The sequence below is a fragment of the Lolium perenne genome, chromosome 7 (genome assembly GCF_019359855.2).
Source record: "Lolium perenne isolate Kyuss_39 chromosome 7, Kyuss_2.0, whole genome shotgun sequence".
NCBI lineage: Eukaryota > Viridiplantae > Streptophyta > Magnoliopsida > Poales > Poaceae > Lolium > Lolium perenne.
Window position 1 is genome coordinate 332,642,548 of NC_067250.2, and position 21,795 is coordinate 332,664,342.

At 43.0% G+C, this 21,795-nt stretch overlaps 1 protein-coding gene across 1 annotated transcript; it reads right to left on the bottom strand.

Annotated features, from left to right (window-relative positions):
- Positions 1-1,008: 1,008 nt before the first annotated feature.
- LOC127314327 (guanine nucleotide exchange factor SPIKE 1) lies at positions 1,009-19,539 on the bottom strand. The gene is made up of 29 exons (XM_051344783.2): positions 19,107-19,539; positions 18,750-18,912; positions 18,539-18,660; positions 18,246-18,358; positions 18,086-18,141; positions 17,893-17,990; positions 17,591-17,728; positions 17,211-17,525; positions 16,856-17,119; positions 16,575-16,742; positions 16,297-16,488; positions 16,154-16,197; positions 15,373-15,442; positions 15,104-15,265; positions 14,417-14,524; positions 14,225-14,262; positions 13,510-13,654; positions 11,715-11,841; positions 11,396-11,589; positions 10,989-11,119; positions 5,911-5,986; positions 5,675-5,785; positions 5,364-5,546; positions 5,036-5,179; positions 3,800-3,973; positions 3,379-3,726; positions 2,960-3,289; positions 1,678-2,838; positions 1,009-1,571 (listed from the first exon to the last, which is right to left on the bottom strand). Exons 1-29 carry the CDS (start codon positions 19,200-19,202, stop codon positions 1,317-1,319), a joined length of 5,526 nt encoding a protein of 1,841 aa, XP_051200743.1. The 5' UTR covers positions 19,203-19,539; the 3' UTR covers positions 1,009-1,316.
- Between the last annotated feature and the right edge of the window lie 2,256 nt (positions 19,540-21,795).

Below are 21,795 nucleotides of genomic sequence, written 5' to 3' on the forward strand. Positions count from 1 at the left end.
AATCTTAATATAATGATACGTGTTCTCAAAAAAAAAAAAAGATGTGCTACCAACATACAAACAAACAAACAAACAAACAAACAAACAAATAAAACAATAGACTTGGGACCAAACAGCAAGCTTGTGCCAAGGCTTGAGGATTAATTGAAAGAAAATCATCAGCAAGCTGAAGTGCCAGGAGCCCAGGAGCCATGTCGGCCAGTATTTTACCTTGTCATTGTAAGATTGCAGCCCCATGACCGGCAAAAGAATACCGGCATGACCGGCCTGGTCTGATGGGCTTATTCGATGAACACTGTCTAAGCGAATGGTACGACAGGAAAGCAGCCTGAAATTTCCCATCAGGTAGACGATATATGGGATACCATGTACCTAAAATTCAAATTAAATGTTTAATCCAGAAAAGCACATCCCGAAATGGTTTTACTCAGGTTTCAAAAAAGAAATGGTTTTACATGTCTAGATACAAGAATGCGTAGACAATAATGGGGCAGATACTGCTGGAGCATAATAACTGACCAAGAGGAAGGCTCAAGATCATGCAGCTGTAGCTCCAGATTCTTCAGTCTCCTGATATTTGACAATTTGATTGCTTCACACCATCAATCAGCTCCTTTGTCCTAATAAAATTGCAATGGGATTTTCGAAAAAGAACATTTCAGAAACAAAAGTATCCTCTGAAGTCCAGCGTACAAGCATGAGATGTTAGTAATAAAAGACCAAGAGGAAGGCTGAAGATCATGCAGCTTGGTTTGTTACTCGACTGAATCTTCTCAGCTGCCACCATCCAGGTTCAAACTCCTGGAACGAACAAGCTCGTACTTTAATTTGAAGAAGCACATTCTCTTTTTTTAGGGAAAAAGAAGTACATTCTTGCCCAAACAAGACATTGATAACACAGGCTTAGCATATGGCCTCATTATCATCTTGACAAACAAATGTGGCAAACATTCATCCATCAGGTAACTGAAAGTGTGCTCCACAAAATGAACAAGCTCATCCTCCACAAAAAAAAAATTAACCAGCTCATATTTTTATTGTAAATTTTTGAAGAAACACATTTTTTACAGTGGCCAATTTGCACCATCAAACCTGAATAATAACAATAAAAAAATATGCCGGCTCCAACAGTCGCTAGCTAATTTGTCAGCAAACTGCAAACAAACAACAGTGGTTACAGGCAGATACATCACACACACTTTACACCCCAAAATTGTAGAATTGCAGACTGGTTACTTTCAAACTATACAACAGAGCTACTCGAAATATTGACATTTGCTCCAACCATTCACATGCTACCTAATTAACTGCCACGGTCATAACTCCGAAAGTATGGCAGGGATGTAATGAGAGAGCTCCGCAGTGAGGGACTGGAACCCGTTGACGAGTTGAGTATGGAACTCCTGGTCTTCCTCCCCTATCAATCTAAAATGTACGCGGATCGCGCGCTTGCAGACAGCCATGAACTCCAGCAGCGCAGCTATGAGTTGCTGCAGCTCTTGCGACCGGAGCCTGGTCGCGGGCTCACCAGATAGGAACGCGGTGCACACGCTCAATACACCACTGTTTACCTGCATCACACGTTCATTTGTTTGGGGGAAATTAGCAAAAGAGAGGAGTAGCAAGCGAAGTTAAAACTGGTTGGTTCATGTTGTGCATGCAAAGTTGCAGGATTACCTGAACAGCTACACTTCCTTGGAGTATCCTCTGCAGGCTCTGAAGCCTTGGCAGTTGATCACCTTCAGAGCTACGTGGTTCCTCCAGCTCGTTTCTCAACGCGCCCGTCCTTGTCTCGATCATTCCGATCGCATTCTCGACAGGCGAAAACTCTAGGGACTCAGACTTTATCACTATTAGACGGTTCACCAGAGCAGGAAAGGAACCCTCCGTCTGGAGCACCGTGCGCCTCTTCCACTGATCCTCCAGGCCGCCTTGTGTCTTCCCGTTCTTCGTGAACGGCGTGTCAAAGAGGAAACGGTCAAACACACGCGCACGGACAGTACCGGTAGACAAGGAGAAGATCCTTTCCCTCCTGCTCTCCAGGTCCTCGTCCTCCATCGCAGGATCGACAGCAGTTATTTGCAGATAGCATACGCCGGGTTGCAGCTCCTCAGCATTGACTTGCCTCGAGTCAGGAATGATGTGTAAGGTGTGACCGCCGTCCATCTTAGCCTCGTAGGTATGGCTAAGCTTCTCCATGATGTCACCCAGACGGACATCCCGTGGCTCCCTGAACACATACTCCTTTTTGTTGAGCTTGCCAAACAGTTCCCCATAGAATCCAACTCTGTAGTACGTGGCATCGCTGAATGGGATAGGGCTCGCCTCCTGTTCAAGAATCGACTCGTAGATGCTCGTGAGCGACGTGTGGCATTTAGCCAGCTGCCCATACGACCTTCTGCTTTTGTAAACTGGAATAATGAGCTCCTGGATGCTAGCGCAAAAGTGGTATAGCTCAGCTTGTGCAAAGAGCTTGTTCGCGAGTTGAAGATACTTGACGGCTGAATCTACGGTGAGCTTGGACGCACCATATCCCTCGACTTCCGCTGCGGCTACTTCTGCACCGATATCAGTGCCCACAATAGGGCAAATCCTACAGAGGGAAGCAACATGATCCTTGCTCCACACAGCATCATTCCTTCCAACAAGTGCCTGCATGATCACACCAGCCACAGCAACTGCACACTGCGCGGCTTCAGCCCATGATTGCATCTCCTGGTGTGCATCACATAGGTGCAGTAACCACATAATGTGGAGATCCGGAACAGGCGCATAGGCCAATGCTAGCTTATAGAAACCCTCAGCAGCTGCACACCTGTCCACAGTCATTGCGGAACCCTGGAAAGAACATTGAAATTTACAGGTTCAGTGCTCAGTACTTGCTCAAGAAATTCAGATCCATAAAAATGACACCGCTAAGAGGATATAATCAGATATTGATGCTAAAAAACTTGCTTACCAAAAGGGCATGTTCAAGGCCGGCATCAAGGGCCTGGACTAGACACTTGGATAGATGTTTAACCTCTACCCAAGACCAATTATTGTCCGTGGAACCTTCAGCAGCCACTTCTAGTGCAGTAACAGGGAGGCCACAATCGTTCAACTGATCCTTACTCCTTACGTCAGCCATTTCCTCCAACGATTTCCTAAGACGCCGAGCTTCGCCACTTTCTTCAAGAGATCCATCAGATTTCATCTGAGTTACTTGCACGTCGGACAGCAACTCCGACAAAGTAATAGTCAGCATGACCCTCAGCCTCGTGGTGCTCTTGAAATAGTTGAACGAGTTCTGAAGCACAAAGAGAACATCTGTACCATCAGGATAACTCGTTTCATGAATTTATGTAATAACTGAAATTCAGCGAGCAGCTTACTTACCCTGACAAGGATCTGCAAACCAACAACAGCCCTTTTTCTAACAGAATCGTTTCGGAATACGGCGAGCCGCAAAAGATGAAAAGCAATCTGCTTCAAGAAGCGGTCATTCTCCCTTGCCATTAGTGTTGCACCATGTAGACTGAATATATTATAGACCACAGGAAGAAAAGCTTTCCAAAAGGTTAAGGGCTGGCTCCTAGATAAAAGACCCATCAAGATAGATGTTATGCAATCTAGCTTTGCGTAGTCAGTCGAGATGCTACGGGAAGCCGCAGCAACCGAAAACTTGTCAACTGTTCCCAAGACTTCAAGGCTCACAGCAGTGCTAAGGTTTTCTTCCCAGAGTTCCTGCAGGAATTTTCTGTCAGACTTGAAGAAAGTTTAGAACACCACAAGATTCAAATGGGGATGCAATGCTTACCAACTTTTGTCTCAGCATCGGATGTAGAGACTCTCTCAATGCCCTGGCCGTTGATCCGATTCTTGAAGATTGTGCTTGGGCAAGTGCTTCCCTCAATGAATAGGGTTGATTTGGGGAACTTAGTTGAGGACTAATCCTGTTCCACATGTATCCATTTTCCGGTGTCCCCTGAGGCTGCATTAAATAGCAGTCACAATTAAATCATGATCACAGAGATTTTTGTCACCACTCCTGCAAATTATGTGCATTTAGAACAAGGAAATAAAATCACTATCTAGCATCAAATAAGCTCAACTCCACTATTGTATGCTCATTTAACATTAGTGAAAGTCAAGCCTTATTCTGAAACTTAAAGTAAACCTCTCCGTTAGGGCCAGAGACAACAAACTAACAAGGAGTCGATTTAATGCAAACTTAGGGGCATAGATATTAGTTCAAGCAAGATTCTGAGAGGCAGTGTCCTGCAAACTACCAGTGTCACTAGCTGGAATGATCCACCAAACAATGGATTTTTAGTGATTAGGCAAGGATGGTTGGCTTCAATGGCTTGGCATTAGATGGAATACACTTTGTAAAAAAAAAAACAAGCCTTGAAGCAATGTCCAAGATTAAATTTGTCAGTGGTCATCTTCTGAAGTATTATGCATTTATAGTGACATTAAGAAAAGCCAAAAAAGCAATGGCCAAAGTTGAAAGTGCAGCACCAGTACTGTGAGAAAGAGCCATCTCAGCTGATTAATCAGTCTTGCCAGCCACAGCATCATGATTATTACAATCAGAGAGCTGATGACACAGTCAATAAAATAATCTTTACTCGCTAATGTTTAATTTAGTTTATAATGTAGTGGATCTCATAGACTTATATAAGTGAAGTCTACTTAGTGTTCTCTTTGGAATAACACAAGCCAAGTCCAACCAGTTTCTTCTAGAGATGGCTACTACCACATTCTTTCCAATAGCATCTTAACTGTTACCAGATTAATTTCCGCAAAAAGCACAAAGTAACAATGCTGACAAGCTATTTGAATCCTCTCTAGTACATGCTATACAAACCCTACCCAAGGTGTATCCAACCTATCCTAGACCAGGACGATCCCAAGAAAGTCAACATGATTCAAATTCAGACATGTCAGCTGTGACTTGTTCATACGCAAACTATTCACCCTGTGAAAAAACAAGAGGTAAAAAATACTAGTGCTGGAAACTTAGGCTCCTATAAATAATGTGTCAACATACCCTTATTTCATGGCGTGAAGCCTCCGACAAATAGGCGTTGACTGATGGGGATAACCGATCAGAATACTTGGGGGAAGCAGGGCGCTCAGCATCAGGGCTACGAGAACTAGAGCCTAGGAGCAAGCTGTTTCCCATTCTGTTATGCTGCAGTGAGCATTCAAGAGATTAGTACAAAATAAACTACTCCCTCCGTCCCACAAAAGATGTCCCAACTTTGTCTAAATTTGGTCTTTTGTGGGACGGAGGGAGTATTACAAAACAACATGATTTGATAGCAACAAAGATTCAGAACTCAACATTCCAAACAACCAAGGATTGTTGTACAAACCTCAAAATGGGTAATACATTCTTCAAGCAGCTTGAAGAACAATCTAGTTCTAGCAATGCTCTGCTGCCATGCTTTTATAAGAGTTGCGTCGTCTAAGTTTCTTATGATTTGCAAAATGACCACTAGCACTTCACGCTTTTCAATGGCATTTAGGTTATAGAACACAGGCATTTCATCCAGGATCTGCAATGAGTGTTCTCACAGGAAATAAATTGTAAGAACCATCTATATGGCAAACATTGCAGAGAAACAGAGTACTGATTATTCATATTCATTTCAAGGAAGTTAACTGTGAAGTGAATATCACACACCTGTCCTATAAGAGGAAAATACAGCTGAGCAATGTAAAGTCTGTCTTCATTTTTTTGATATCTTGCGTCAAATTCATGCTTGCATATTAGGACAACCAAAATGCGAGCCGCCTACAATAAACACAAACAGTAGGTTTACACATAAACAAGCAAGAATAGGTACGATCACATGTGAGATAGCGAAGCAATAGACTGAGAGGTAGCCCAGAGTATTTTTGTTCAATTGAGATGCTTACTTTCGCTCGCTGTGACAAATCATCATGGTCAAGGGTGAGAAAGATCTCTTGAATAAGAACGGACGAGAGATAATTCCTGTAAAAAAGGAGGTATCATAGTAAAACATACTGTTGGAGACTGACCTAGGAGAGCCCAGAATATTCCAAGGAGTAATAGTATATTAGTGCTGTCCTAGGAGTGCCTGGAACATTCCAGTGAATGTTGTAGTCTAGGCTAGTGTCCTACCAGATTCTAGAGTATTCCACTGTACTAGTTAACATGTACCTAGTTCAGCTATATATATATGAGGGTGTGGAGGACCTGAAGGGGTCTGATCAACCCATCCACAATTTCCCCAAAAGCCTACATGGTATCAGAGCTAGAGGCAGTGATGGTGTGTGCTACGGGCTGCCTGTGGTGATTCGGTGGAGTGAGGTGGAGTTCCGCAAAATCCAGGGGAAATACAACAGACGGGCAGAGGAGTGGAGTGCTGCCCAGGTAGAAGTGTTGATGTGAGCTGCTGCAGAGGTGCGGAGCCAACCGTCTGCAGCATTCGGAGTGGTGGTGAATCTTGCAAAGTTCGGTGTGGTGGTGAAGGGAGCAGCTGGGTGAGGTGCAGCTGCTTGTGGCTTGCAGTGAAGAGGGAGAAGCAAAGGTGCTGATTTCTGCGTGTGCGAGTAGAGGACAGAGGAGAGACCTAAGCTGCGTGTGCAGCCAGAAGAAAGATCCAGAGGGGTCGAGAGATCTGCAAGAGTAGGTCAAATATAGCAGAGAAGAGAAGAAGCACATAAGCTGGTTTGTTGGTGATTTTCAGCAATATTGATCAATGGGGGAGAATCAAACAATTGAGAAGCTACTTGAGAAAATGACTCAATTGCTCAAGGAGATTGAGAAGTTGAGACAATCAAGGGAGAGTGCAGAAATTCCAAAACAAAGTGGAAAAACAACTGTCCTAGGAAATTGTGTGAATCTTGCACAAACAGAAGAAGCAATCTCAAGTCAGGCTCCTGCATTAAATGGAACTTGTTCAAATTGGATTCTGGATTCGGGAGCATCAGCACATGTCACGGGTAAGTGGAGTGAGTTTGCATCATATACTCCACATCCACCCATGCATAAAGAGACAATCCAAACAGCCGATGGAACTTATCAACCTGTGAAAGGGGTCGGCACAGTGAAATGCACTCCGTCCATTACATTGTCTTCGGTATTATATGCTCCATCGTTTCCGGTGAGTTTGGTGTCTATGAGCTCTTTGGTTGATGATATTGATTGTCGAATAATTGCCGATCGATATAATTGTATAATTGAAGAGAGGAAGACTGGAAGGAGGCTTGGGATAGGTGTGAGACATAAGGGATTGTGGTACTTGGATAGAAGGGAAACCGATGAAGCGTTGTGCACTGCTCTCACAGTTGTTACCAATGATGATGAGGCAAGGTTGATACTCCAACATTGTCGATTGGGCCATATGTCCTTTGACACTATGAGTAAGATATTCCCTGAAGAAATGAAGGTGGACAAAGAAAAACTTGTGTGTGATGCATGTGAGTTTGGAAAACACACCAGGACATCATATGTGAGTCGTGGACTGCGGAGCACGTTGCCCTTTGTACTGATTCACTCTGATGTATGGACTTCCCCGGTGGTCTCTGTTAGCGGGATGAAGTATTTTGTCACCTTCATTGATTGCTACTCCCGAATGACTTGGATATATCTTCTGAAACATAAAAGTGAGGTGCTTACATGCTTCAAGGACTTCTATGCATATGTCCAAAATCGCTTCAACGCTAGTATTCAAATTATCGTGACGAGATAATGGGACGGAGTATGTGAACAATGAATTTGGCAATTTTCTTTCCCAAAAAGGAATACTTCATCAAACTTCATGTCCTGATACTTCTCCACAGAATGGAGTAGCTGAAAGGAAGAATCGTCATCTGCTGGAGGTGGCTCGATCACTTATGTTTACCATGAATGTGCCCAAATTCTTGTGGAGTGAAGCGGTTATGATTGCTACTTATCTCATCAACCGGATGCCCTCAAGAGTGCTTGGGATGAAGACTCCATATGAAATGATCTATAGCCAAAATGAGTTCATCGTTCCGCCAAAGGTGTTTGGGTGTACTTGCTTTGTTAGAGACCATAGACCTTCGGTGGGAAAATTGGATCCTCGTGCTGTGAAGTGCATCTTCATTGGATACCCATCTGGACAAAAGGGCTACAAGTGTTGGAGCCCTAGTGAGCGGAGAACATTTGTTAGCATGGATATGACATTTAGAGAGTCTGAGCCGTTCTATGGAGAGAAGACGGACCTCAACTCGTTGTTTGACTTTGACTCTCCTAGCACAATCGAAGCTAGTCGAGAGGGGGAGAGTGAACTTTTGAGGACAAAGGAACATGAACCATCCAGAGTTGTTGTTGGTTCAATTCCATCTCCTACGAGTGAAGAGAGATGGACAAAGCCAAATGAGGAAGAAAATCTAAGGGTGTCTACAAGGAGACAAGCTACAAGTGAGGAGAGATGGAGAAAGCCAAACGAGGAAGAGAACTTGAAAGTGTATACACGGAGAAAATCGCAAAGATGAGCAAAGCAGCAACAACAGTTCCCACGACAAGTGACACACAAAAAGTGTGGGGAGCAACATGTGCAACAACGAGGCTCCCACGACAAGTGACACACAGTGCGGGGGAGCAACATGCTCCAACAGTGTTAAACCGATGAATTGTCCGATGACGCAGACCATCTATTACGAGGGATTCAATGGACTTGCCCATTGCCTTAAGAAAAGGAACCCGAGTCTGCAGCTAGAAAACCTCCAAATTGGTACCGGGAGGAGCATGACATTGCTAATTATGTATCATATGCATCTCTATCTACGAACTACGGGGCCTTCATCGCATCATTGCAACTGTGGTGATCCCAAGAGATCGGAAAGTAGCAAAGCAAGACCCCAAGTGGCGTGAGGCCATGATAGAGGAGTTAAATGCTCTCGAAAGGAATAAAACTTGGGAACTTGTACATCTTCCACAGAAAGAGAGCTGTTGGGTGTAAATGGATCTACACCGTGAAACAAAATCCAGAAGGGAAAATTGAAAGGTACAAGGCAAGACTAGATGCGAGAGGATATAGTCAGACATATGGGATTGACTATGATGAGGCTTTTGCGCCGGTGGCAAAGATGAACACGGTAAGGATCCTAATCTCATGTGCAACTAACTTCGGGTGGCCTTTGCATCAGTTGGATGTCAAGAATGTATTCTTGCATGGAGATTTAAAGGAGGAAGTATACATGGATATCCCACCTGGTTTCTCCACTCCTAGGACATCTGGAAAGGTATGCAGGTTGAGAAAATCTCAATAAGGCCTGAAGCAATCTCCACGTGCATGGTTTGATAGATTTAGACAAGTTATATGTGCTATGAGATATAAGCAGTGTAATGGGGATCATACGGTATTCTATCGGCACTCAAATAGCAAGATTACAATCCTTGCCGTATATGTTGATGATATCATAATCACCGGAGATGATGAGGTGGAGATATCACGATTGAAAGACAGCCTACGCAAGGAATTTGAGGTAAAGGATCTTGGCCAACTCAAGTACTTTCTTGGCATAGAAATTGCTAGATCCCCCAAAGGGATTGTTCTCTCCAAATAAAAATATGTATTGGACTTGCTTAGTGACACAGGCATGCTTGGGTGTCGGGTTGCATCAACACCTATTGATCAAAACCACAAATTATGCGCCAACTGGGAACCAATTGAACAAAGAGAAGTACCGAAGCTTGTTGGAAGGCTCATCTATCTATGTCACACGAGACCTGATATTTCATATGCTGTGAGTGTAGTGAGCAGATACATGCATGATCCTAGAAGCGGACACTTAGATGCGGTCAACCAAATCCTCCGGTACTTGAAAGGTAGTCCAGGAAAGGGACTATGGTTCAAAAGGAATGGTCATCTAAATGTGGATGGGTATTGTGATGCTGACTGGGCAAGTTGCTTGGATGATAGGAGATCAACATCTGGTTATTGTGTGTTTGTCGGGGGAAATTTAGTGTCATGGCGAAGTAAGAAGCAGCCAGTGGTTTCAAAGTCAACAGTGAAGCTGAATACGAGCTATGTCGCAAGGTTTGAGTGAGATGTTATGGGTGAGGAATCTTCTTTCGTGAATCGAAATCGTTGAGGAAAGACCCTTTAAATTTGTGGTGTGACAACAAGTCGGCAATCAACATCGCAAACAATTCTGTTCAACATGATAGAACCAAGCATGTGGAGATTGATCGCTTCTTCATAAAGGAGAAGTTGGATGACGGTATAATTAAGATAAGTCATGTAATCTCTAGCGAACAAATTGCAGACTGTTTAACTAAAGGATTAGGAAATAAAGAGTGTAGTTCAGCTTGTAACAAGATGGGAATGATAGATATGTATCATCCATCTTGAGGGGGAGTGTTGGAGACTGACCTAGGAGAGCCCAGAATATTCCAAGGAGTAATAGTATATTAGTGCTGTCCTAGGAGTGCCTGGAACATTCCAGTGAATGTTAGTCTAGGCTAGTGTCCTACCAGATTCTAGAGTATTCCACTGTACTAGTTAACATGTACCTAGTTCAGCTATATATATATGAGGGTGTGGAGGACCTGAAGGGGTCTGATCAACCCATCCACAATTTCCCCAAAAGCCTACACATACACTCATCCAAAAACATAAGTCTGCAATGATTTGCAGCATGTTAGCGCAGGGGATATTCACTAATGTTTTGATTAGAATTTCAAGAGGATATTTGCACATAATCAATATCATTCTAACATCTACGCAAAGGGTAAACCAGGACTGGTAATGGGTAAGTAACACAAGGCCCAATCGTTGTAAGGATTAGAGAACACAAAAAGTATAAAATCATTATGACATAAATATTAATGGAAACCATAATAAAATGCCTTCCTATTGGCAGTAAAGAGAACTTGGGGCAAGAAGAGTAAGAGACTAAAGGCACTGAAACAATATTGCTGGCCAATTGAAACAAATTCGGCAAACTGGGATATTACACTTCCATAGCTAGGTAATCCACGAATTAAGACTGAGACCTACCTATCAGAAGGATCTCGACCAGGCATCTCAACAAAAAGATCATGATCACATATTATTTGCAGGAATGTCAATTTGCAATCATGAAGGACTGACTGGCAAACCCCTGAGAACTTGTCCATATATAATGATACCTGAAGAACAAAGATACTTCTACTTAGTTATGCATATCCATACTTGGAATAGAGCTCCTCACTAGCTTTACTCCATCGAACCAAATCATCAGTAAAAAAAGAGCAAATAAGTTAAGACAAGCACAGATATGAGATCAAATGGCCGTACTTGAAAAGAAACAGTTCAATGTTGAGGCAAAGCAGGACTTCATTTGCAGGGAGAAGTCAAGAGTTCAAAAGCATAAATAACAAAAGAGCCCCCAGAGGGACAAACTTAAATGTGACTTCCAACATTACCAGCTCAAAAACTTGGCGTGGCTCAATGAATGATAAAAGATCGTAACAGAAGAAAGCAAGAGTGCTGTTCAAACGCTTCGCCAAGTTTAAACCTTTTTTACAGCGTTCATGAACCTCAGTTAGAAGGCAATCAAATAGCTGCATGATACATCTGAAGACTCCTTCTTTCAACTGTAGCGGTGGGACATCTTCACCTGTTGCATGGCAGCAAGCAATTATAACCATACTTCATAGTACAATTAAATATATATATATATATGGACTGAAACTGATACAGTACTAGTAGGTACAGCTATAAGCACTCGATGGTTGGTGCTACCTAGTGGAAGATTGTGGTAGAAGAGACGACTTTGCTCCAATCCCATTGATTTTACAATAAGCTCCAGAAAAAACCAAGCCATTGCCAACACATCATCATAGACAGGTCCAACTCTATAACCTTTAGCCTAAAATGACAAAAGAGTATAATGGTGAAGCAGAGCAGCAGAGAGATGCATCTCTGTTAAAATAAGTTGACTGAATGAGCAGCCACCTCTGGAGTATTCAAGATAAGTAGAAAAGTGTAAGAAAAACAAACGTTAACAGTGGATATATTGGGATGCAATAACAGTAACAGCAAAAGGTTAATAACCAAATCAGCTTGTATTAACTAATCTGTTACGTAAATGCTTATTATTAGTGCAAGTGCATCATCAACAGTTCAATAGTTATAGCTGTAGAATCTGGTTTGTGTTCCTTTTGCACAATAAAATTAATGCCATGTTTAAGTAGAATTACATGATATCATGTTTTGACACCTGAGAGCAGTGCTGCATTAAACAGTGCTAGCGGCAAGTGGCAACACGGGCCATGGATTGCGAGTCGAAAGACTAGTCGAGACTAGTCGACGACTAGTCTACGAGTCGCATTTGCAAGGTCGACTCGGCCAGTCGACTCGACTCATTTGATGAGTCGAGCGAGTCGATCGACTAGTCTTGACTAGTCTCGACTAGTCCAGGTTTGTGAGTCGGTCGACTTAAAAAATGACCCCAATTTTTTCCATTCTTTCCTCCCATTCCCATTTTCCCCCGTGTTCCCCCGTGAAACCAAGATCGAGAGACAGTTTCCCCCGCTCAAACCCAAAAGCCAAAACACATCTTGGTGTTCTCTCCCTTGGCCGCCGCCTCTGCAAGAACCTGCCGGCCATTGGAAGGAATTGCCCAGGTTTTCCCCCACTCCCCTGTCCCCGACCTGTAGGCTGCTGGTTCATGGACAAGAGGAAGGCCTTGGCCATTGGAAGGAATTGCCCAGGTTTTCCCCCACTCTATCCCTAGCCTTATATTCTATCCTACATTAAACACATTAGTAATTTAGTGTTAAACATGAGTCTTGCTGAGTCGAGACTAGTCTTGACTAGTCTCTGAGTCGCTGCCCCAGAACGACCCGTCGACTCGTCGACTCGCAATCCTTGACACGGGCATAATCCAGGCATTAAGATATTTCAGCAGTAGAGAGTTGGCAATGTCATCAGTGAGGCATACATGATTCTGTCATGGCCATGGTCCAGCTCATGCAGACAACCAAGACGGCAAGACCATAGGGGTGTCTGCATACAGGTAGCAGCAGACAGCCAGGCGACTCATGCATATATTATCCTATAATGCATATCGACTGCTGGATATAATGTTATCTTCAGCTATTGGTTGCCTAGATATCCTTGTAGGTGGACGGATATAAGGACATTATCATCTCTTTGCATCAAAGATGAATAACAAGGAAGTCTATCCTAGTATCTTGAGTCCCAACATGCACTCCTCTTGATATGATGTTGTCTCCAGTTTATTGGTTGCACTAAATATCTTGTTAGGCGGATGGCTATATAAGGGAATTATCATCTCTTTTACATGGAAGATGAATAACAAAGAAGGCTATCCTAGTCTCTAAGTCCTGCCATGCACTCCTCTTGGCCGACTCTTCCAGGTCTAATCCTCCCCCAATCAGAGCCCTCCCTCAGATGAATGCTTACCCGTGTGACCATCATTTACAGGTTCATACATAAAATTTAAACACAACAAGAAATTGAGTAGAATAAATTCCATAATCATTTCAAACAGAGACAAGAAATCCATATTAACCTTACTGCGAGCTAGGCTACCCCAAACAGTAGATAAACCAGGGTATACAGGTGTCTGCCGGTCACCGAAGTCATCGAAAGCAAAATCAACATAATTAACAAGAAACCTATTTCTCTCAGCTCCATCAGAAGATTCTTGTTGCACCCTGCAATAGAAATGCATCGACTATAACACATTTGAGATACATACATGATTACAGCTCCCGAATGAATATATCTACTGGGAAATCGTAAAAAAATTAAAGAACCAAAGCCAGAGATTCTGATTTTGCTAAAGATTATATGAAAGCGCAAAGATCTTTTGTGTAGGACCGGTAAAGACAAGTATGGCAATATGGCAACATAATATTAACAGCTTTCCCACATCAGTGTTTGTTGTACTCCAACATATGCAAGTGGGACCAGCAAGCGTTTACATAAGATAAAACTTAACAATCTATACTTTACTCAAACGGTAGCACCAGCAGAAACTAAGAGAATCAGACTTTATGGTACATGTGAGGAAAATGGCAGCCAGATATTTGATTTTTTTTTCTCCAATAAATTATAGGTTGTCTAAATGTTCGAAATTGGACTTGAGAAACTGGATGAACATGGAATGCTACAACTCTAGAAAAAAGCTGGATGACCATGGAATGCCAGAGCTCTAGAAAGAAACTGGAGCGTACAAATACCAGAGGCATGAACATGAACCAAACAAAAAAGTAGGGAATTACCGGGTTAGAATATTAACCATAGCTCGAAATGCAGCAACCTGCAACAAAAATAAATCTGTAGAGTCAAATCTCGTGCGCAATATCATCAAGATTAACACTTGGCAACAAATGTAGTTCAGTCAAAGATAGATGTGCTCTTTCGAGAAGGAGCAAAACAATTCTGCATTATGGAAACATAAGCAAAGTAATAACCTGAAGGGTTTCACCACCATCGCCGATAAGATGCAACAGCATATTGAGTATTGGTTGAAGAAATTGTAACAATGCAGTAGATTCAACATTCTTTAGACTATTTATGGCCTGCAATCCAAAATAAAAGCCAAGGTAAAAAAAAATATATCATCGGTATATAGTGCAAAGTACCAATACAATGTAAATTTGCACAAAATATCACAACCAAAGATTGCAGTACACAGTGCAGATAATTTTAGCTATGCTCTTTCTATATCTAAAATTACACATGTAGCACAATATTTAGTCAATGGGTACCATCAAGGCATGATAATGAACAGAACGCTCAAAGGTACGTTTATTATGAAAGACCAAAACAAAAGCAGAAAAGGCTCAGATTATTAGCACGCCAAGTCGGCAGTAAGTTTTAACAAGCTTCTAAATAACTCGAGTAGGAAAATGGTTCAACACATAACAGTCGGAACAGGATTTTTAAGCAGATAAAGACTTTGGGTCTGCACTAATTCTGCTATTGTAAAACATCACTAATAAATAACTGGCCAAATAGACTAACATATGTTTGGCTGCAAAAAAAGGATATCCTGCTTGTGTGTTTAGCACAAATGCAAGAACATCAGCAGGGATGAGTCATGAAGGAAACTACCAGCAGAAGCTCCAATCTAAGCAATTCAACAACAAAACAGATACCTCGAGAAGCTCAGAACCCCAAGGTGGACTTGTATGCAGTGTGTGACGGTCATACTCAACGAAAAAGTCTCGTATCCTTTCATTAACTGGAAACAGAGAAGAGCAAAGTCTTAACCGCAGCCTGAAAACAGTTTTTCCTTCCTCCAGGCAGTCCATTCTCTCCTGTATAAATAAAAATTGTAACTCTCAGGTAAGATTGCAGCAAATGTGTTTGAAGATAATTCTGCAATCAAGGTAAAAAGCAAAAAGAAACAGGACAAGTAGCAAACCTTTCCACTTTCCTGCAGGTAATGTGGAACAAGCTCTCGTAAAATTGGCAAAGATACGTCTGAAAGTAACCTGTTGGATTCACAAAAATTGTTACATATCAAATTCAATTCAGTTTGCACTAATTTTTAAGAAACTGCAAGCACTTCAGAGTTCAGAGTTCCTCGTAAATTGGTGGTGGCAACGAGACAGGATGTGATCCAATTTTCTAGATGGTCCTTGAACATTACATGGAAGAGAAGGTATTTCCCCAAAAGTAGAAGTATATGGTATGCAAACTGCAATTGCAAAAGGCAGTCAGCTCACATCTTTTTTATTATCTTTACTCCTTACATGGTTTGATCTGACAAAGGCAGTAGACTAATCTCTTTAACATGTATAAGCTCTGCTGTGCTAGAAAGTACAGTCAGCAGTATGCAGTTATGCACTATGCAGTCTTGCTGCTGAATGAGTATCACGGTGTTTACTTCTTAATTATACAAGTGACAAGAACACTAAACAAAATTTACTACTAGATAGTTAATTTGCTAGCCAAATATATGTAGCCACAACATTTAACGACTTAAACAACACAAAAGATCACCTCCCAAATTTAGCAATAAAGCATAGTTAATAAATTCACTTTTTGTCATATAAACAGAATAAGATAACATGCTAATAAAGTATGATTCGTAAAACATTGACTTGGATGTGATCCCGCGCATGAAGCAACTGACTCAGACTCCTTCAATTAAAGCATTTCATGTACATAGAAAGTAAAAAAGGTGACAAATTAATACATACTGAATGTGTGTCGATAGTGGAAGTGCAGCGTATCCGACAACCACCTGAAGGAGCGCAAAGATGTTAGACACCAGCAAAATGAAGACGATAGGATGAACCAGCCATAGTAGTGTGTCCTAATTGACAAGGAACAGAAGGCATACTGGTTTAGGGGCTTCAAGTTTCATTTGGAGATCTACATGGAAAAATGTGAACAGAAGATGGTGTTGGGGTGTCAATAGAGCAGGCAGACTGATCTTAACTTCATCATGGTAGCATGACATTCTCGTGCCTACAGAAATTTGGGTATGGGCACACTTCTGCATTGTTGTATCCTGGTCCCTTGGATGAACAGCCTGAAACCCCATATATCTACTGGCTAAGAATATTGAAGAGAGAGCAACAACCGAACAAAGGGAGTATGATAATTTCGTAAACAAACCTCTATTGGAGGTTTACGTATGTCAGAATCATCCTTTCTCAATTCTACTCTTACAAATAGATTTCTTTTGCGGCTCAAGCTAACAGTCAATGGGTACACATAGAGGCAATGGAAAAGTTGTGAAAATGGTTCACTCCGGGCCATCACCCGGAAGTCAAAAGCTTGAAACTGTGAAAAGAAAGAATGAATCTCATATAAAAAAGAACATTTAATCCGAAGACATAAGTTCAAAACTGAAAACTCAACACAAAAGGAGGCGGATGAAGAACCCGTCTAGTTACATTGTTGCCATTCTCTGCACTGGAACTTTGACCATTCTGGTGTGTTTCTTTCTTTACAGTGCCACCAGAACAATGAGAACTGTGGATTCCATCAACGTTATTCCTGCTGTGTCTGCCATTGCTGAGCTCACCAGCATCATGTAATTCATTGGTCATGATCCCACCTTCAGACATGTTATCAACGTCATTACGATCATTATGAAGTTTTTCCACCTCTAACTTCAGCAGACCTTTCACGGGTTTGTGTACTTTCCGTTTCGGGTCCTACAAGAGACACAAGAATTGGCATAATTAATTAGTTCATAATCACTTAAGTAGCAACATTAACTGACTTTGCTCAGTTAATAATGCTTACTTGGAGGGAGTCCTCAATGTAGCTTTCCTTCACTTTGTTTAAGTTCGATATCTCGACGATAACTGAGCTTCCACTTGAATAATGGTTAAGTTTTCCGTCTAAAGTGAGCTTGGAAACAGGCTCCACAATGCTATCTTGAGAACTTGCGGCTGACATACTTGGTGCTAAAGGGCTGCTAGGAGAGGCAGCATCACCAGCACCAGCAGCATGGTTGTTTTCAAACAGAGGAATCATTGCCCACACAAATGGCTCTCTATATGGCATGATTCGAGACCAAACTTGCAGCTTCTGCTTCTCTTTCTCAGTCAAGTGTACCTGTCACAAAACTGAGCATTAGAGTAATGGAACATGCGATTAAAAGAGGGAGGTTTATTTCTTACGGGTTCTTTACGGGAATAAACAGAAGGAGTTACTCCCCCTTCTTCAGTAGCAGACTTTTCTAGCTGGATCAGGAGGCAGATAGATGGTGAAGGGGCGTCCAATGAGAAAATACCTCGACGGTCCAAAGAAATATGGCCCTGATCAAATGCGAAAGAATGAAAATGGTCAGCGATTTGAATGAGATTAATATGGAATTTCAGTATAATTGACAAGCTAGAGCTGATCCTATCTGCAGGTATCAGTAGCAAAATCTAGAGGATAGAAATAATGGCCCAGAAGAGAAGTATACATTGCTCCTTACATCTTGCATTTCTTTTGGAAGTATGTGAAAGTAGAAGTCTTCCGATAGCTTTTCTCTCCTATCTCTGTTGTACAAGCAGATTGTACCACTAAAAGGTTCTGCACATGATACATTGTCAAAAGCTAGGTAAACCATCATGGTGCAGTTTAGCAGCGTTGGAACAAACAAAAGAAAAACATCTGTGTTTGCTCACCGACTAATCCAGCTTGGAATGACAAAGATAATACCTTGACCGTTATCTTCAATCCACTGCAGGCAGTAGAGATCAAGTTATGACATGTGACTAGCAAGTGATAACAAGCATTGCTCAGAGCAAGAAGTGCGAACAAGAGCAAAGAGATGTGTAAGCAAACCTGCTATGTGTTACAGGGAGAATTTCTGGCACACGTTGGCCGAATATCAAAGATCTCTCGTTGTCCCAATCAAATGCAGGTTCATATGCTGGTAAAGGTGAGATAGTACAATGCTGAAAAAACCAAGCAGGGCAACATGTGTCAAGATGGCAAATGGTACTTCATATGCTAATGATGATTTGCCAAGTATATGGTACATTGGTAGAGAAATTCTCAGATAAGAAACTGAGAGAAATGAGGAGAACAAGAAACTCAAGACGGGCCACTTATGAGTATTAAGCAAAGAAACTTGCTTTTTTAGAAGACGAAGCAAACGGTTCACCCCGGTATGTTTGCCTCCCTGACGAGGTGCTCGGCATATCATCTTCAATGCTTTCCTCGGGTTTGGGTTGCCTAGCGTTGCAAAGCTGTAATTCTATACGCCAAAGCAAAAATATATAAATTATTAATAAGTAAACGGTGCATAAGAAGCTAATCTGATCACCAGGGGGGATGTTGGGTTACCTGTTTCCATGTCGGTGTCAGGTCCCTCGAAGATTTGATTCTGAAAGGATGGAGGCGTGACGCTCTCGTAGCGTCCATACTTGCCGTCGTCTTTCACGAAATCAGCCTTATAACACTGTACCAGGTCATTTAGGTGTGGCCACTGTTCCAAATTTTCATTGAGCTGGAAGAAGAAAAAAAAATGAGCTTAGCTCTTTCATCCCTGATTCTCTGCCCTGAATTGTAGATTTTTCGTGATTGTGAGATCCAAAGTAGCAAACTGAATTATCAGCCACTCGGGAGATGTGCAATACCAATACCGAGGAAATAGCTGGAACGTCAAGTTCTTGGTCTCTCAGAGCAAGGAAGGGGACATACCAGTGGATCCAGCTCCAGGTTCCGCCCGCCGCGGTACTGCCTCGGAACCCGCCTGAACCGCTGCCCTTCCCCCGACGCGGTCGCGGAATCGTCCATTCTACCAGTCGCCGCCACACGCCCAGGGGCGGGCTGGATCTAGACGGCGCGCCGGGCACACCAAGACAGCAGCGGCCAGGGGGGCGGGGAAGAAGGGGAGCGGCGATTGCGGCGCCCCGGAGCACGGGGCGGGATCTCGGGGCGCCCGGCGGCGGTGGGCTCCGCTAAGGCTCACTGAACAAAATTGGAAGCAAAATCTTTCCTTCGCTCATTGCGCATTGCTCGCGCTCGCCATCTCCTGCTCGGGCTCGGGTTCGGTGAAGTGGAGTGGAGTGGAGTGGAGAGGAAGCCAAGCGAAGCAGCAGGTGGGGAGTGGAATCAGTGGGAATCGGGAGGGATGAGTACTTACTTCCTCACTGGAAAGAGAAATCCTAGGGAAAACAGCAAAGATTTGTTTTTTTGGCTTCTCTTTTCAAAACCTTTTGTTAGTCCAAAAAGAAAACCCATTAGAAATGGAAGGTGTTTGGGCGCCTAGCATAACTCTTTTTTTATTTTTTTGCATTTTTATTTTAATATACAGAAGGAACATTACACAAACTAATACGGGAGTTTGGAACATGGTTAAAATATTACAAAATGAGAAAATCTAACTAGTGTTTGCCTCGCATATTTCGTGTGCTACCCAGAAAGAACACTATCGGGCACTCTAGTCACCTAAATTGGAAAATCCAGCTGGCTCCGAGAGTACCCGGTTGTTGTTCTTCGATGCGCAGAAAGAATATCCACTGGTGGCTTCTTCGTCATCTTCGTCATGTTCAATCATCGTCTTCTTCGTTATCGTTGTGGGCGGCAGGACGTGTCGTCAAACACCTGCACGCTCATCTCCTCGCTGCCTCGGTAGCAGAATGTGAGCACTAGCCGTCTTGTAGGTCGTGGGAGCGCGTGAACTTGTCCCAGTCGGTGTGGAGGTACATCTTGTCGCACCCGTTGAAGAGCACGTCCACCGACCACCGGCAAAAGCCGTAGCTAGCCCCCCACACCGATAGTGTGACCGGCTCGTTGCCGGCGACGACCTCGACGAACTTGTCCGACAGCCTCTAGATGTTGAGTGGGTCGCCATTGAGGACGACGATGAACTCGAACTCCCACTCCCCGTCGAAATACGATGATGGCACAGGGGACAGCAACCTTGGCGATGGCGTTTGCTGCTCCAGCACGTCCGCCGCAGACACGACTGTGACCTCGACCTCTACCAGCCATGGAATGGCCATCGACTCCTGAGATGGTGGCGGCTAGGGTTGGGGGTTGAGGCGCTAGGGTTTGTGAGAGGGACTATGCGCGAGCACCCCTTTTTATACGCCGGAGGGAGGCGAGGGAGCGGTGGCACTAATTAACGTCGACATGGAGAGCTAGGCGCGACGAGATGTGTCGTTGCGCCTCTGTGGAGACCGCACCATCGATGTGCGCCAATAACTCCAATTGCGAGGTAGGTGACGGTTGTGCTTCGTTCTTGTGTCAATGACGCATCGAGTCCGCCACTCCCCGCCTCGCTTCTCACTCTGTCCGGCGTGCCCGAAGCGTCCCTTGTGGAACAGAAACAGCCTCGGGGCGCCGGATAGCGTATTGGGTTGCACCGGACAAAAAGAGCCTTTCGGACGCGCGACTGGGATCGATTAAATGTCCGGCGCGCCCCAAAAAGGTTTGAGGGACCCTTTGGGGAAACCGGCATGTTTTGTGCCTTGTATAAAAAGACAAAAAAAACTTTTACATGTTTTTTTTTGGCTTCTACTTGCTCCTATTTTCAAAACCTTTTGTTAGTCCAAAAAGAAAACTATTGGAAATGGAAGGTGTTTGGGGCGCCTAGGCGCGACCCCAAACACGTCCCAGCTTTGCCCCAACTTACAGTGAGGTTGTCAATCTCACCAGTTTTGCTGAAAACAAAGGATTAACATATAGTGTGAAAGAGTTGTTTGTTTGTAGTGAAATAAAGAACAATGTGTGAATGCTAGAAAAAGAGCTATTGATGTGGGAGTTCGCAATAAAACAGAACAAGTATTCGAAGTGTAAAAGAAAGGACCGGGCACCACAGTTCACTAGTGATGTCTCTCCATAAAGATAAATAACATGTTGGGTGAACAAATTACATCTGGGCAATTGACAGAATAAAGATCATACATGACAAGATGATTACTATGAGATTCATTTGGGCATTACAACATGATACATAGACGTAATCCAACTGACTAATAATCCACCTTCCGGATAGCGTCCGCACCCCTTTCAGTATGAAGTTGCAAGCAATAGATTGTTGCATTAAGCAAAGTGTGTAAAGCAAACAATAGAATTATCCTTAGATAAAGCATTGTTGTGTTCTCCTTACTAGCAACAACACATCTACAACCTTAGAAGTTATTGTCACTCTCCCAGATTACTAGAGGTATGAACCCACTATCGAGCATAAATACTCCCTCTTGGAGTCACAAGCACATAATTGGCCAGAGCATCTGATACGTCTCCGACGTATCGATAATTTCTTATGTTCCATGCCACATTATTGATGTTATCTACATGTTTTATGCACACTTTATGTCATATTCGTGCATTTTCTGGAACTAACCTATTAACAAGATGCCGAAGTGCCAGTTGCTGTTTT

Bases quoted from the DNA above. Each gene is read 5' to 3' on its own strand.
- LOC127314327 (XM_051344783.2), bottom strand. From the start codon at position 19,202: ATGGACGATTCCGCGACCGCGTCGGGGGAAGGGCAGCGGTTCAGGCGG. The intron at 11,842-13,509 runs GTTAATATGGAT...TTGTCATTTTAG, and splicing joins GTAGCCTAGCTCGCAGTAAG to GCTAAAGGTTATAGAGTTGG. The intron at 5,547-5,674 runs GTGTGTGATATT...CACTCATTGCAG, and splicing joins ATTTTCCTCTTATAGGACAG to ATCCTGGATGAAATGCCTGT.